This window comes from Dermacentor variabilis, chromosome 6 (genome assembly GCF_050947875.1).
Source record: "Dermacentor variabilis isolate Ectoservices chromosome 6, ASM5094787v1, whole genome shotgun sequence".
Taxonomy (NCBI): domain Eukaryota; kingdom Metazoa; phylum Arthropoda; class Arachnida; order Ixodida; family Ixodidae; genus Dermacentor; species Dermacentor variabilis.
In genome coordinates, this window is record NC_134573.1 from 139,880,071 (window position 1) to 139,897,729 (window position 17,659).

A 17,659-nucleotide genomic window follows, 5' to 3' on the forward strand; every position below is an offset into this window, starting at 1 on the left:
GCGATAAATTGACGAACCGGCACAGATTAATTTTCTCGAAAAAATGAAAAAATGGTAAGCCTATAGCCCATGAAAATATCGTCTCAGCCACGTTAAATAAGGTATCCCGACAGCTCTTATTCGTCGTATAGATCACTCCCCACGCACGCGCTGATGCTTATTTATGCGATAAATTGACGAACAGGCACAGATTAATTTTCTCGAAAAAATGAAAAAATGGTAAGCCTATAGCCCATGAAAATATCGTATCAGCCACGTTAAATAAGGTATCCCGAAAGCTCTGATTCGTCGTATAGATCACACCCCACGCACGCGCTGATGCTTATTTATGCGATAAATTGACGAACCGGCACAGATTAATTTTCTCGAAAAAATGAAAAAATGGTAAGCCTATAGCCCATGAAAATATCGTCTCAGCCACGTTAAATAAGGTATCCCGAAAGCTCTTATTCGTCGTATAGATCACTCCCCACGCACGCGCTGATGCTTATTTATGCGATAAATTGACGAACCGGCACAGATTAATTTTCTCGAAAAAATGAAAAAATGGTAAGCCTATAGCCCATGAAAATATCGTCTCAGCCACGTTAAATAAGGTATCCCGAAAGCTCTGATTCGTCGTATAGATCACACCCCACGCACGCGCTGATGCTTATTTATGCGATAAATTGACGAGCAGGCACGGAATAATTTTCTCGAAAAAATGAAAAAATCGTAAGCCTATAGCCCATGAAAATATCGTCTCAGCCACGTTAAATAAGGTATCCCGAAAGCTCTGATTCGTCGTATAGATCATTCCCCACGCACGCGCTGATGCTTATTTATGCGATAAATTGACGAATAGGCACAGATTAATTTTCTCGAAAAAATGAAAAAATGGTAAGCCTATAGCCCATGAAAATATCGTCTCAGCCACGTTAAATAAGGTATCCCGAAAGCTCTGATTCGTCGTATAGATCACTCCCCACGCACGCGCTGATGCTCATTTATGCGATAAATTGACGAATAGGCACAGATTAATTTTCTCGAAAATATGAAAAAATGGTAAGCCTATAGCCCATGAAAATATCGACTCAGCCACGTTAAGTAAGGTATCCCGAAAGCTCTGATTCGTCGTATAGATCATTCCCCACGCACGCGCTGATGCTTATTTATGCGATAAATTGACGAATAGGCACAGATTAATTTTCTCGAAAAAATGAAAAAATCGTAAGCCTATAGCCCATGAAAATATCGTCTCAGCCACGTTAAATAAGGTATCCCGAAAGCTCTGATTCGTCGTATAGATCATTCCCCACGCACGCGCTGATGCTTATTTATGCGATAAATTGACGAGCAGGCACAGAATAATTTTCTCGAAAAAATGAAAAAATCGTAAGCCTACAGCCCATGAAAATATCGACTCAGCCACGTTAAATAAGGTATCCCGAAAGCTCTTATTCGTCGTATAGATCACTCCCCACGCACGCGCTGATGCTTATTTATGCGATAAATTGACGAACAGGCACAGATTAATTTTCTCGAAAAAATGAAAAAATGGTAAGCCTATAGCCCATGAAAATATCGTCTCAGCCACGTTAAATAAGGTATCCCGAAAGCTCTGATTCGTCGTATAGATCACTCCCCACGCACGCGCTGATGCTTATTTATGCGATAAATTGACGAACAGGCACAGATTAATTTTCTCGAAAAAATGAAAAAATGGTAAGCCTATAGCCCATGAAAATATCGTCTCAGCCACGTTAAATAAGGTATCCCGAAAGCTCTTATTCGTCGTATAGATCACTCCCCACGCACGCGCTGATGCTTATTTATGCGATAAATTGACGAATAGGCACAGATTAATTTTCTCGAAAAAATGAAAAAATGGTAAGCCTATAGCCCATGGAAATATCGTCTCAGCCACGTTAAATAAGGTATCCCGAAAGCTCTGATTCGTCGTATAGATCACTCCCCACGCACGCGCTGATGCTTATTTATGCGATAAATTGACGAACAGGCACAGATTAATTTTCTCGTAAAAATGAAAAAATCGTAAGCCTATAGCCCATGAAAATATCGTCTCAGCCACGTTAAATAAGGTATCCCGAAAGCTCTGATTCGTCGTATAGATCACTCCCCACGCACGCGCTGATGCTTATTTATGCGATAAATTGACGAATAAGCACAGATTAATTTTCTCGAAAAAATGAAAAAATGGTAAGCCTATGGCCCATGAAAATATCGACTCAGCCACGTTAAATAAGGTATCCCGAAAGCTCTGATTCGTCGTATAGATCACTCCCCACGCACGCGCTGATGCTTATTTATGCGATAAATTGACGAATAGACACAGATTAATTTTCTCGAAAAAATGAAAAAATGGTAAGCCTAGTGCCCATGAAAATATCGACTCAGCCACGTTAAATAAGGTGTCCCGAAAGCTCTGATTCGTCGTATAGCTCACTCCCCACGCACGCGCTGATGCTTAGTTACGCGATAAATTGACGAACAGGCACAGATTAATTTTCTCGAAAAAATGAAACAATCGTAAGCCTATAGCCCATGAAAATATCGTCTCAGCCACGTTAAATAAGGTATCCCGAAAGCTCTGATTCGTCGTATAGATCATTCCCCACGCACGCGCTGATGCTTATTTATGCGATAAATTGACGAATAGGCACAGATTAATTTTCTCGAAAAAATGAAAAAATCGTAAGCCTATGGCCCATGAAAATATCGACTCAGCCACGTTAAATAAGGTATCCCGAAAGCTCTGATTCGTCGTATAGATCATTCCCCACGCACGCGCTGATGCTTATTTATGCGATAAATTGACGAATAGACACAGATTAATTTTCTCGAAAAAATGAAAAAATGGTAAGCCTAGTGCCCATGAAAATATCGACTCAGCCACGTTAAATAAGGTGTCCCGAAAGCTCTGATTCGTCGTATAGCTCACTCCCCACGCACGCGCTGATGCTTAGTTACGCGATAAATTGACGAATAGGCACAGATTAATTTTCTCGAAAAAATGAAAAAATGGTAAGCCTATAGCCCATGAAAATATCGTCTCAGCCACGTTAAATAAGGTATCCCGAAAGCTCTGATTCGTCGTATAGATCATTCCCCACGCACGCGCTGATGCTTATTTACGCGATAAATTGACGAATAGGCACAGAATAATTTTCAGGAAAGAAATGAAAAAATGGTAAGCCTATAGCCCATGAAAATATCGTCTCAGCCACGTTAAATAAGGTGTCCCGAAAGCTCTGATTCGTCGTATAGCTCACTCCCCACGCACGCGCTGATGCTTAGTTACGCGATAAATTGACGAATAGGCACAGATTAATTTTCAGGAAAAAAATGAAAAAATGGTAAGCCTATAGCACATGAAAATATCGTCTCAGCCACGGTAAATAAGGTATCCCGAAGCTCTGATTCGTCGTATAGATCACTCCCCATGCATGCGCTGGTGCTTATTTATGCGATAAATTGACGAATAGGCAGAGATTAATTTTCTCGAAAAAAATGAAAAAATGGTAAGCCTATGGCCCATGAAAATATCGTTTCAACCACATTAAATAAGGTATCCCGAAGCTCTGATTCGTCGTATAGATCACTCCCCACGCTCGCGCTGATGCTTATTTACGCGATAAATTGACGAATAGGCACAGATTAATTTTCTCGAAAAAATGAAAAAATCGTAAGCCTATAGCCCATGAAAATATCGTCTCAGCCACGTTAAATAAGGTATCCCGAAGCTCTGATTCGTCGTATAGATCACTCCCCACGCACGCGCTGATGCTTATTTACACGATAAATTGACGAATAGGCAGAGATTAATTTTCTCGAAAAAATGAAAAAATGGTAAGCCTATAGCCCATGAAAATATCGTCTCAGCCACGTTAAATTAGGTATCCCAAAGCTCTGATTCGTCGTACAGATGATTCGTCGTACCACGCACGCGCTGATGCTTATTTACGCGATAAATTGACGAATAGGCTCAGATTATTTTCTCGAAAAAAATGAAAAAATGGTAAGCCTATAGCCCATGAAAATATCGTCTCAACCACGTTAAATAATGTATCCCGAAAGCTCTGATTCGTACTATGGATCACTCCCCACGCACGCGCTGATGCTTATTTACGCGATAAATTGACGAATAGGCAGAGATTAATTTTCTCGAAAAAATGAAAAAATCGTAAGCCTATAGCCCATGAAAATATCGTCTCAACCACGTTAAATAAGGTATCCCGAAAGCTCTGATTCGTCGTATAGATCACTCCCCACGCACGCGCTGATGCTTATTTATGCGATAAATTGACGAACAGGCACAGATTAATTTTCTCGAAAAAATGAAAAAATCGTAAGCCTATAGCCCATGAAAATATCGTCTCAGCCACGTTAAATAAGGTATCCCGAAAGCTCTTATTCGTCGTATAGATCACTCCCCACGCACGCGCTGATGCTTATTTATGCGATAAATTGACGAATAGGCACAGATTAATTTTCTCGAAAAAATGAAAAAATGGTAAGCCTATGGCCCATGAAAATATCGACTCAGCCACGTTAAATAAGGTATCCCGAAAGCTCTGATTCGTCGTATAGATCACTCCCCACGCACGCGCTGATGCTTATTTATGCGATAAATTGACGAACAGGCACAGATTAATTTTCTCAAAAAAATGAAACAATCGTAAGCCTATAGCCCATGAAAATATCGTCTCAGCCACGTTAAATAAGGTATCCCGAAAGCTCTGATTCGTCGTATAGATCATTCCCCACGCACGCGCTGATGCTTATTTATGCGATAAATTGACGAATAGACACAGATTAATTTTCTCGAAAAAATGAAAAATGGTAAGCCTATGGCCCATGAAAATATCGACTCAGCCACGTTAAATAAGGTATCCCGAAAGCTCTGATTCGTCGTATAGATCATTCCCCACGCACGCGCTGATGCTTATTTATGCGATAAATTGACGAATAGACACAGATTAATTTTCTCGAAAAAATGAAAAAATGGTAAGCCTAGTGCCCATGAAAATATCGACTCAGCCACGTTAAATAAGGTGTCCCGAAAGCTCTGATTCGTCGTATAGCTCACTCCCCACGCACGCGCTGATGCTTAGTTACGCGATAAATTGACGAATAGGCACAGATTAATTTTCTCGAAAAAATGAAAAAATGGTAAGCCTATAGCCCATGAAAATATCGTCTCAGCCACGTTAAATAAGGTATCCCGAAAGCTCTGATTCGTCGTATAGCTCACTCCCCACGCACGCGCTGATGCTTAGTTACGCGATAAATTGACGAATAGGCACAGATTAATTTTCTCGAAAAAATGAAAAATGGTAAGCCTATGGCCCATGAAAATATCGACTCAGCCACGTTAAATAAGGTATCCCGAAAGCTCTGATTCGTCGTATAGATCATTGCCCACGCACGCGCTGATGCTTATTTACGCGATAAATTGACGAATAGGCACAGAATAATTTTCAGGAAAGAAATGAAAAAATGGTAAGCCTATAGCCCATGAAAATATCGTCTCAGCCACGTTAAATAAGGTGTCCCGAAAGCTCTGATTCGTCGTATAGCTCACTCCCCACGCACGCGCTGATGCTTAGTTACGCGATAAATTGACGAATAGGCACAGATTAATTTTCAGGAAAAAAATGAAAAAATGGTAAGCCTATAGCACATGAAAATATCGTCTCAGCCACGGTAAATAAGGTATCCCGAAGCTCTGATTCGTCGTATAGATCACTCCCCATGCATGCGCTGATGCTTATTTATGCGATAAATTGACGAATAGGCAGAGATTAATTTTCTCGAAAAAAATGAAAAAATGGTAAGCCTATGGCCCATGAAAATATCGTTTCAACCACATTAAATAAGGTATCCCGAAGCTCTGATTCGTCGTATAGATCACTCCCCACGCTCGCGCTGATGCTTATTTACGCGATAAATTGACGAATAGGCACAGATTAATTTTCTCGAAAAAATGAAAAAATCGTAAGCCTATAGCCCATGAAAATATCGTCTCAGCCACGTTAAATAAGGTATCCCGAAGCTCTGATTCGTCGTATAGATCACTCCCCACGCACGCGCTGATGCTTATTTACGCGATAAATTGACGAATAGGCAGAGATTAATTTTCTCGAAAAAATGAAAAAATGGTAAGCCTATAGCCCATGAAAGTATCGTCTCAGCCACGTTAAATTAGGTATCCCAAAGCTCTGATTCGTCGTACAGATGATTCGTCGTACCACGCACGCGCTGATGCTTATTTACGCGATAAATTGACGAATAGGCTCAGATTATTTTCTCGAAAAAAATGAAAAAATGGTAAGCCTATAGCCCATGAGAATATCGTCTCAACCACGTTAAATAAGGTATCCCGAAAGCTCTGATTCGTAGTATGGATCACTCCCCACGCACGCGCTGATGCTTATTTACGCGATAAATTGACGAATAGGCACAGATTAATTTTCTCGAAAAAATGAAAAAATGGTAAGCCTATAGCCCATGAAAATATCGTCTCAACCACGTCAAATTAGGTATCCCAAAGCTCTGATTCGTCGTACAGATGATTCGTCGTACCACGCACGCGCTGATGCTTATTTACGCGATAAATTGACGAATAGGCTCAGATTATTTTCTCGAAAAAAATGAAAAAATGGTAAGCCTTTAGCCCATGAAAATATCGTCTCAACCACGTTAAATAAGGTATCCCGAAGCTCTGATTCGTCGTATAGATCACTCCCCACGTACGCGCTGATGCTTATTTACGCGATAAATTGACGAATAGGCACAGATTAATTTTCTCGAAAAAATGAAAAAATGGTAAGCCTATAGCCCACAAAAATATCATTCAGCCAAGGGCATATTTTCGCCCTGGAAGCCAATCAGTGCGAATCGGTGTGTTCATCATGTGAGTCGGGGTCAGCAACTTCGTTATCATGGGGACTGATGTATGCGCTTAACGAAAGCTTTCTAGAGTTGTGAGTGCTCCTGGCAACGCGGACAGGTTAGTAGCCTATATGCTTACCTTTCCCACATGGAAGCCAATCAGCGCCAATCATTGTATTCATCCTATGAATCGGAGTCAGCAAGTGCGTTACGACACCGACTGATGTATGCGCTGAGCCAAAGCTTTCCTGAGAAGTTGCTGCATCTGGCCGCACGGACGGTTTATATGGCTAATTGCTTACCTTTTCTTCCTGGAAGCGTATCTGCGCGAATCGGTGTATTCATCATGTGAATCGGAGTCAGCAAGTGTGTTTTGCTGGGGACTGATGTATGCGCTAAACCAAAGATTTCGAGAGAAGTTAGTGCACCTGGCCGCACGGAGAGTTTATTGGGCTATATGCTTACCTTTTCCACCTGCAAACCAATCAGCGTCAGTCGTTGTATTCATCTTGTAAATCGGAGTCAGCAAGCGCGTTATCATGGGAACTGCTGTGTGCGCTGAACCAAAGCTTCCCAGAGAAGTGAGTGCTCCTGGCGGCACGGATATTTTATTGGGCTATGTGCTTACCTTTTCCACCTGCAAACCAATCGGCGACAATCGGTGTATTCATCTTGTGAATCGGTGTCAGCAAGTGCGTTATGCTGGGGACATATGTATGCGCTGAACCAAAGCTTTCGAGAGAAGTTAGTGCACCTGGCCGCACGGAGAGTTTATTGGGCTATATGCTGACCTTTTCCACCTGCAAACCAATCAGCGCCAGTCGTTGTATTCATCTTGTAAATCGGAGTCAGCAAGTGCGTTATCATGGGAACTGCTGTGTGCGCTGAACCAAAGCTTTCCGGAGTTGCTGCATCTGGTCGCTCGGACAGTTTATTGGCCTACATGCTTACCTTTTCACCCTGAATGAGCACAAATCGGTGTATTCATCGTGTGAATCGGAGTCAGCCAGCGCGTTATCATGGTAACTGCTGTGTGCGCTGAACCAAAGCTTCCCAGAGAAGTGAGTGCACCTGGCGGCACGGATATTTTATTGGGATACGTGCTTACCTTTTCCACCTGCAAACCAATCGGCGACAATCGGTGTATTCATCTTGTGAATCGGTGTCAGCAAGTGCGTTATGCTGGGGACTGGTGTATGCGCTGAACCAAAGCTTTCGAGAGAAGTTAGTGCACCTGGCCGTACGGAGAGCTTATTGGGCTATATGCTTACCTTTTCCACTTGTAAACCAATCAGCGCCAGTCGTTGTATTCATCTTGCATATCGGAGTCAGCAAGTGCGTTATCATGGGGACTGTTGTTTGCGCCGCACCAACGCTTTTCAGTTATTTTTTTGCTGCCTATGTTTATGGCCGCTGCACGACGAGGAGCTCTCTTAACGATCTTTGTGCTAGGTGACTCCCACTCGCGTCTGCGAAGTTCCTAATTTCATCAGCCCGCCTAGCTTTCTGCAGTCCTCGACTGCGCTTTCCTTCTCTTGGCACGCATTCTCTAAGTATTGGTGTACCGCTTGTCCGCCCTAAGTTTTACTTGGCCTGCCCAGCTCTATTTGTTTCTTCATCCTGAAGATCGGCAATGCCAGTTTGCTGTTTGATCCACACCGCTCTTCTTCGGTCACTTTCGTTCCATCGCTCTTTGCAGGGTCCTTAAATATTTCACGAGTTTCCTTGCTAACCCGCAAGTTTCTGCCCCATATGTTAGCACCGGCGGAATGCAATGATTTGAAACTCTTTTTTCATCGACAACGGTAAGCCTTCAATCAGGATTTGATAATACATACCGTATGCACCTTTCATCTCACGGGTAGGGTCCCATGCGAGTAATTTACCTAGATAGTTTAGAACTAGGAGATTAGCAACTGAGACGTTTCCCAACTACAAGCTGAGGGACCTTGAGTTGAGCTACTGGACTGCGTGTAGAAATATAAAGCTACTATTCGGCTTGTTCTAGCTCACGGGTAGACATGCTAGCCCAACCAACCAGAAAGAGGTCTACTAGAGAGCCTTCTTTTGTGGTTCAATCTCCGCTATGTACGATAGCCAAGATCCCGGAAATATCATTACAAGAAAGTGCCAGATTACAGCTATTTTTTGCCCATTTCTGCAGTTCCTCTGCGGGAGCTCATGGCGAAGTTATTGTGGCTTTATAAGTTCTACGCGGTCTGTGCGCGCTGATATGGGAACAATGATTACACTAGTAGTTAGTTTTCGTGCAGGCAATTTTCTTGTTTTATGTATACAAAATAGCACGCACCCATGCACCAAAGATAACAAGTGACAGCGTGATTTTTGTCACGGCCTTTATTCTCAGGCATACAAAGTGAAAACACCCTTGCGATCGTGTCTTCCAGATTTTATTGACCGATCACTATTTAACACAAACAGAAGTCACCCCGCGTTCTCACTTTAGCGCGCTCGCGGCAAATGCGTCACCGCGTTGTTCGTGTGCTGCAAACAAGCAGGTTCCAATCCAGACGTGGCACAAAACCCACTCGGCGTTCCAGAGCCGCGGACATTGGGGCAGTGGACACGGCCAATATAAGAGCGCTTCACGCGTTTTCCCAATAGTGCGTCACTGCAGTAGAAGCTTCCGATGGCATCGTGCAATCAGAAAACGTGTTCTTCAAAGGTTCAGTGGCGCGTGCATTCTTCGGATGGCACATTTCCCTAGCCTTTTAAAAGCAATGGAATGCTGGCGGCTTCATTGCGTGAGAGAAAGCTGCATGCGTTGTGCTGTTTTAAGGACATTGATGAGAACGTTGGGTTGAGCTGAGTTCGTAAGTTACGCTATTGAAAGAATGGTAAAAAGTCACGGTTACAGTCCCTTTGTAAGCCAGGAAACTCAACGAACGACTGACGATTCGCGACGCCGTCTTGAAGGACATGCAATAGCCCCAAGTGACGTCACTGATTTATGACGGCGTCTGCTTGCGGCTAGTTGATCGTTGGCCGGTAAACAAGAAGATTATAACGCATGATGAGAGGACGAAATAATGAATTTGGCGAGTATTGACTTCTTTTTGAAGAAAGAAAGAAAAGCGACCGCTGGGGAACGAATGAAAATACTTTACAACTTGTGACGTCGCACTCACGGAGCTACAGTGCTGCGATTTGGTCGAGAAGTTCAGTAAGAGGCAAATTTATTACCTTCTTCGCATTCTGCGTTTGTAACCAACCATTTTTTTTTTCGTCGCGCAAACGAAAAGAATCATTTCGCGAGTCTTAAGGTGATTTGGTTTCGCTTCTTAAAGTAACGCTATATAGTGTCACTGTAGCGCCGTTTTCGAGAGTTCACACACTTCCTTATCGGCGTAATTGGTTACTTTGCTTGCGCGTCCAAAAGTAGTGAACGCACGTTATTCGGTTGGTGAGTAAGCGGAGTCTCGAAAAGCGAGTCGATTAAGGCACAACGTTGCTTCGGCGTGACGGAGTTGCCTGTGACTCCCTTCGTCATTTCAATGCACGCCGCCTCTCGACTGCCGTCGAAGCATCACGTGATCATACATCACGTGATCATTCAGTTCTGACCGCCAGAGGACGCCCGGCCGCTTCCGCTGCAGTGCGCATTACTTGGAAACGCAGTGTAAGTCGGCATGTTTCTTTTACCGCTGTAGTGTATTTTCAGACGAGTGAAATATCGTGCGTCTTGCACCTCTGCACAGATAAAAAAGAAACAAAGCAATTTGATTGCGAAACTATAGCACAATAACCACTCTTCGTAAGGGATTGTTCGCTGTATAAAATGTAGCACAACCAAACACGAAAAAGAAAAGCACCGCCAAGAGTATATGCTTTCGCATATCCCCTTTTCTATGTAACAAACCCATATATAGCATTTCTCTTTATGTTTCTTTATTTCTCGGAAAAAAATGCATACAAAACACGCCATACTGCAGGGAAAGATTTGTTTTGCCCGCCTTTACAAAATATGGGCATTTTGCTTTTACTTATTCACTTCTCCTTTCAATGATGTTCAACCTTGTGAGCCTTCGGCTGAGCATGATACACGCTCAAGCCTTCCTTTGCTATTGATTTCGTTGACGCGTAGTAGACCGTCCGTTATTTTTCCTTTCTTTAGAAATATCAACCGAACATTGTGCAAAGGTCCTCACAGCTAATTGCCCATTGTCCCCTTAATCTCTAGATACATAAATTAACACATTAATGGGTGTGTACGCAAGACATATCAGTTTGCGCACTCCGAGCATTACAGACGACCGCTACTCCTCTTTAGGCCTGCTTGCCTTCGTTGCTGATAAACGTTCGAGTTCCAAATTTTTAAGCTTCTCTGTTACGTTAAAGAAAAAGAAGTTTGAATATGGTGTCGTACGGTGGGTGAAGCTAATCGCTAGCATAATTTGGAGCATAATGTTGCTGTCCCCAGCTCAACTTGCATTGGCGAAGTTACCTAATGCCAAACGTGTGAAGCCGGTGCATCAGATTGTCATGACCGTCCCTTCAAGTACGTGTTTTGGACAAATATTACTCAAATCGAATGTCAATTTTTGCGAAAGGCACCCAGTCTGCAACAATTTTTCCGCATTGCATCATTATAACTATGTTTTAATTATCCACCAAGCAGGCCACAAGAGAAGCTACGATTATTGAGGAAACGCTCACTAGGTTTCTACCGGCACGAACTGGAACGCGAGCACGTATTTGTGTTCGCTTGTTTGTTTTTTTGGTTTTCGTTTCCGGATTCCAGATGTTTACGCTGGAGATATACGTAGGGTTCAGGCTTTACCTTACTACAGGGACGGACCCGCAAACGGTAGTGCTTCTGGAGATAACTTGTGGGGCGCTGTGTTCAAGAAGAGTTTACTAAAGCTTTCCTTGGTTGCACGGTAATCTTTGGAAAATAAACCAGTGGTATTTTCGCCCATCGTTCCTGTGAAATCTTTCATGAACAAACGGAAGTGGTTGGAAAGCTTTACGCCAAGTCAGCTAGCCGCACAATACGACGAGCTGCCCTTAAGTTTGGGCTGAATGCAACGTCACAAGGTCTTGCCAAAAATGCTGCTGTTCGCGGCTTCGCCCCCTGGCTTTACGATAAAGCTAAAACGCGCACTTTCAAGCTCAATCTGTTTGCTGAAAGTTCCAGCATAGCATTGCCGCTTAGAGCTACCGTTACCACCCTCGCCAAGTACAACTGCACATACGCTCGCTCATGCGTAACACGCATGCGCAGATGTAACCTGGTTCGTGCGCTAACGCTAACGTTAGAACTTTAACGCTATACTAAGCGTCTTATTAAAGCGATTAAGGCGCCACCGAACCCTGCCACAGCTTATGTTCAGCAGCTGAATTCAGTGCAGTACCACATCCCAATATGAGGCAATAACGCTTGAGAAGTTCGCCCAGACTTTTGTGCTGCTCGGCGTCGCAATGTTCGTGCCGGTGGAACCCTTTGTCGAGATTTCGAAGCGTTAGTAAGACACCCCTCTGTATACATATATAGTTTGTTCCTGTTTTGGCCACCCAAAAAGGTCTCGTTCAAGCACGCGTTTTGCGCCATTCTACACAGATGGCGCTGCGCGCGAGACACCGAGACGAAACACATGTACAGTAGAGTCCTCTCATATAAACAATTTTACAACCTGTCTTCCGCCTACAGAAAAACGGTGTTCTATTATACACTCACAGGTTTGATTGGGTACGTGTGAATGTACCAGCGATGCGGTATGGCAGGGTCACATGGCAGTTGCACATACAATATATCTTTTCTTTTTCTAACAAAAAGAAAACGAACAGTACATAAGAGTACACAAACTAGAAAACCTTTTTTTTTTCATTCTTAATCTAAACTATAATGATTGATCCTTGGCCTCCGGCTGAGAAATAATACCAACCACGTGCCGGGTATAATGCCCATCCGAACATGGAGAGGTCGTTGTAGTCGATTGGTCAGTATAAATGACGGGGATTATTGAGCATTTCATTCGCAAGATGCTTGCGTTGGCAAAAGCTGTATACACAACCCCAGAGCGGAATAACCAGAACGCGCGCTTCTTCGTAAAGAAAGCAAGGCCAAAGTTTCAACTTTGATTTTTTTTTCCTTCTGAAATCAACTCAAACATCACTTCGTGTTATCACTTTTCACCGGAGGTCAAGGATTTCAACTAACAAGCAATATTAAACTTTCAACGGACAGTTTGTCATCAACAAAGCTGGTCAAAGAATTGAACGCAAAGAAAGATCAGCTATGCTATATAGGGCGATGAAACCTAAAACTCGCACACCATTTCTAAGGAGGCACATAAAGAAAACGAGATTAAAGAGGCTTGTCGAATGATAAGCAAGTATACTTGCACTGTAAAGGGACATTGAAGAGAAAAGTACGTTGAGCTCTATTAAGAAAATAATTTTTTTTTTAAGAAAACGCGCGTGGCGCCGCCCCTTCCCATTTCCCGCACTACTTCGACGTGACGTCATGAATTTTGACGGCGCCAGCTCGGGTGCAGTTAATTTCTTTTTATTGGCAGCGATGCACTGCATTGTAGTCCAAAGGTGCCAGAGGCTGAACCTAGCAGATTTCAAGAACATTCACTGAGCCACAGCTGTCCGAATAAGGAACAGGTAAACTTCAAAAAGTATGACGCCACACTGACTTACTTATTGAGGCGGGGGGTTTCTTTTGGCACGAAATTCAGATAATGAAAATGTGGCCCTCATTTTCTCTTCTACTAACCAGCCCCTTATGTATACCGCAAACTAACGGGGATATATGTTTTAAACTCATTCAGCGTTTCTCAAAAATGTCCCTTTAAGGCATTAATGAAGAAGGCGAAACCGGCTGCGCTCGGTTGAAGCCTTAACACGGAGGGTCGTCTCTAGACCACACTTATAGACTTCTTTGGGATCGTTACTATACGCCCACAACGCGCATCATCACGCCATGTATGCGCACACACGCACACGCACACAAAATTAAGTGTTGTTCTTTTTTGCACGCCACCGCACACACAACGGCTCGGGAGAAGAAAGCAACAACCTCGTCGAGTCAACGGGGGAAAAAAAATGAAAGAACGGCCTCAGTAAAGGTCCCTACACAGCTGTGGTCACCACGCAACAAGGTTGTGTATATAGTCTGTACAATTTACCGGAGCAGTCAGCGCGACATATGCACACAAGGCGCGATTGAATTACCTGGGAGATTGGCATCTTACTGAGGGCGTCTCGTGATAGGAAGCAAGCCCATCATCTTGAATGGAAACGTCTCGGCGAAGTATTCGTTTTCAGTTTATCCTTTTCTTCTAGCACGTGGGTTTCCTTGCACGCTCATTTGCAAGGACAAATTTCGCGAAACGCTGCTTGATACATAGCGAGTCCGCATTGCATTCAACGACAGATTTATGTCCGCTTGTTGTAGCTATACGAAATGACTCGAAATCTAATTTTCGCCAGCATGCAGTCAATTGATTTTTTTTTTTTGGCACCGCAAGGCCTACACGTGCGACTATGCAGAAGTCAGGAAGCGGCGACTCATAAAGACTGTTCTGATAAAGAGCTCGCTATTCCTGCGAGCAAATTTTGAATTAAATGATTGCTAAAATTGGAAATACAAAAAGAAAACGCTACACAAAGATAGCCCTCGTTCCCTATGTTCTTGTTTTTAAACTATGGAAGCAATGTTGAGAAACGTCCCGTCTATACCACTCAGCGTGTTAAAGGTACCGGGGCGGGAACCAAAGTGTGCTCTTCGAGCACCTTGCTGATTGCTATCTATAGGCCTGCAACGTTTACGATAATCGTGTCGCTCCCCACTGTGTATATACCAAAGCAGAATGCCCCCGTGCGATCCAAATAGAATGCGCTGGTAGTGATATGTTGGAGCGAAAATGCACTGGCCGGCACTACGAATCCTGTGCCACGTGACCGCTTCGAAGGCCAGCGCCGTCAAGATGGTCGCGTGCAGGAGCCCGGATGATTACCTCGTACACAACTGCGAGCACGTTGAACCCTCCCAGAGCTATCGAGAGTACAGAAAGACCAAGTACGAAACTGCCTTGCATGCCTTGTTTGCCCATACCTCTTATCTTAAGCACGGTATAACTAACAGATGCTCAATTTATGTGTGTGTAGTGACACCAATGGTATGGTCTGATCCATTCGACTACCTGGCCCAACTCAGCCTTACAGAATAATTATTCTCTGTATGCACCTGGTGTACTTTGGGGTCGCGCTAACAAACAGGTGCTTCCTTAGCCATTCCAGCGTTCGTCCTATTAATTATCGACGTGTATTCGACTCTTATGAAAACGCCAGAGCGCTATGCAGTAGCGCTGGTGTAGTTGCGGCTGCTTTGGATACGTCGAGCTGCCTTATGCGCGGTTCTCGGGCACTCTGTCTCATTGAGTGGTTTAAAACGGTGCTCTGCGAGCGAGTGTCCATAGAGCACTTAACGAAGTCGTGTTTTGATTGTGCACATATGAAGGCGGGTCCTGTGTTTTCTTTTTCTCCAATTGCGTTGATGGCCGGTCACACATTCGCGGGGCCGAGGCTCCCGAAGGCTTGCCAGGCTACGAGATAACAAAACTGGTGACATCTACTGACGCTGACATTTCGCTCCGGTCTCTTTCCGTTTGCTTTCTCCAGCTTTTGTTCGCCATTAAAGGGAAATGGTTTCACTCGCTTGCCCAGATAAGTTTAGCGCGGAAGTTGGTTAGCTTATTACACGAAAAAGGGAGTGCGAGGTTGCACTGCTCCTCTTACATCTAATCTTCGACACTCCTCGCGCCTCTCAATGGAGTACGTTCACTCCCACTGGGCACAAGCGGAGTAGACGTATTCCAGCCGCACGAGAATTATGGAAAATTGAGCTAAAGTTGGCACGAACGCTCACTCCCGCATAATCGAATTATCAGCATACCGCGTGGTTTTCAGAGCCTACCTGGCAAAGTTGGATGAAGTGTCATGTGTTGAAGGTTAGAATGATCGTCTACAAGGTGAAAAATTGGCCGCCATTGAGCTACCCGGATTTGTTCGGGCAACGTCGATTTCTCCAAGGCATACTTGAACGATAACCCCTTTACCCACTACCCTCCTCGTGCGGGGTAGCCAACAGCGACGACCTGCCTTTCTGTACATAGTTTCTATTTACTCCTCAAGCTCCCAGTCTGGGCCTCCAACAGTCCCGGCAGTTTCTATGTAGTAACCGAAAAGTACAATCAGCCGTTTGAACTTTCTCGCGGCCACTGGCTCGTGCAAGTAACCCCCAGTATCGAGCTTGAGTGATCTTTCTGCGAACAGCTCGCCTGCCGTACCATCGGAAACAATACCCTATGAGGTACATATATAGATCTGCGCTGACGGTGCCTTAAAGCTCACGCATTGGTGACAGATTACGCGAAAAATAGAGAGCTTGTAGAAACAGCGGACGCAAGTCGTCTAGCGCAGTCGGTGAATAGGCGTCACCGGTGCTGCACGCGCCCGGACAGCAAAGCACTGCTTGAGCTTCTTTCGTGCGCAGGGCGTACACTTAGTGTCCGCTGTTTCTACAGCTTTCCTCAACGAGACCCAACCGCTCTATACACGTTGCTTTCACACTCTCCAGTCCGCGGCGAGTTTTCGCGAGCAGCACGTAACTCGCAGCGCTGGGACTTCAGAATCTTAGAGTGCCGCCTCGGTGTGTGTGTGTGTGTACGGGCCCGCAAAAAGCGGGGAACAAATAAAGAGGGAGAGTGAGACAGAGAGACAGTGCGAGGGGCATCTTTCTACGCCTCGGCGTGTTTGGCGAGGGGCGCGGCGCCATTGTTGTTGTTGTTTTCCGCCGCCTCGTCGGCTCCCGTCGCGGCGTTGTCGAGGGGCTCCTCTGGAAGACTGCTGTCGCCGTTGGTGCTCGCGTGCGGCGGCGTCGGCGGCGTCGTCGCAGACTCGACGGCGCCTCCCTTGGCGCGCTTGTCCTCGCGCTGCGGGCAGTCGGCGATCAGGTGGTCGGCCGACTTGCACTGGTGGCAGCGCTTGGGCTGCGGTCCCATGGTGCACTTGGCCGCGATGTGGTTGGCGAACTCACCGCAGTTGTAGCACCTGCGCGAGAGTGGGTAGGGAGAATCGTGAGGATAGGGGCTTGTTGACACGGCATATCTTATTTGGTTGTAGCGCAGGCTGAACGAGGACAACAACAGAAAGCGCTGTGTGTGTCAGATGTGCCTTTCTATTGTCCTTGTTCAGCTTGCGCTGCAACAAAATAAGGAGAATCATCGCATGCACGTCGTTGTGCGGGTGTACGAGTTACATAGGGATTGTGTCGAGCGACGTACGCAATGGCTTTGGCACAGGCACAGCTTCGCTCTAACCCAAAGGGAAACACCATATCACGATAGCACAAGAGAGTCGTCGTAGTCAAAAGAAAATATTAGATGGAACCGCACTGGGCACCACAAAGGTAAAGGGCTAACAGGGACACTTGAATGTAGCATTTGCAAGCATGCGCAGTCGCGCGCGATAGGATCGTTATCCCTGTAGGCTTAACTTAGCTGGCTTAGTTAGGATATTTCTTGGACTTCTTGGAAAGGTAGAAAAGAACGTTTCAGCGGTATCAAAGTTGGTCTCGCAAGCTATGTAACAATTGCTATGTTTGGACAAAAAGAAAGGAAGAAAATGACCTTTGCCGTTGAGAACTTCCAAGGAAGTATAGCAATTCGTCTGTCGATGTTACGTTGCTCGGAGAACAAACAAACCACCGGAACCATTCTTCTCTAGCTGTTCT

The 17,659-nt window shown here is 44.7% G+C and overlaps 1 protein-coding gene across 3 annotated transcripts in view; it reads right to left on the reverse strand.

The window, feature by feature from the left end:
* Positions 1-16,643: 16,643 nt before the first annotated feature.
* lin-28 (protein lin-28 homolog) overlaps positions 16,644-17,659 on the reverse strand; it is a 252,336-nt gene continuing 251,320 nt past the window's right edge. For all 3 annotated transcript variants that reach the window (XM_075696005.1, XM_075696004.1, XM_075696006.1), the window contains one exon: positions 16,644-16,977. In XM_075696005.1, the coding sequence (XP_075552120.1) occupies positions 16,665-16,977 (313 nt within the window). In that variant the 3' untranslated portion in view covers positions 16,644-16,664. The remainder of the gene's footprint in view (positions 16,978-17,659) is intronic.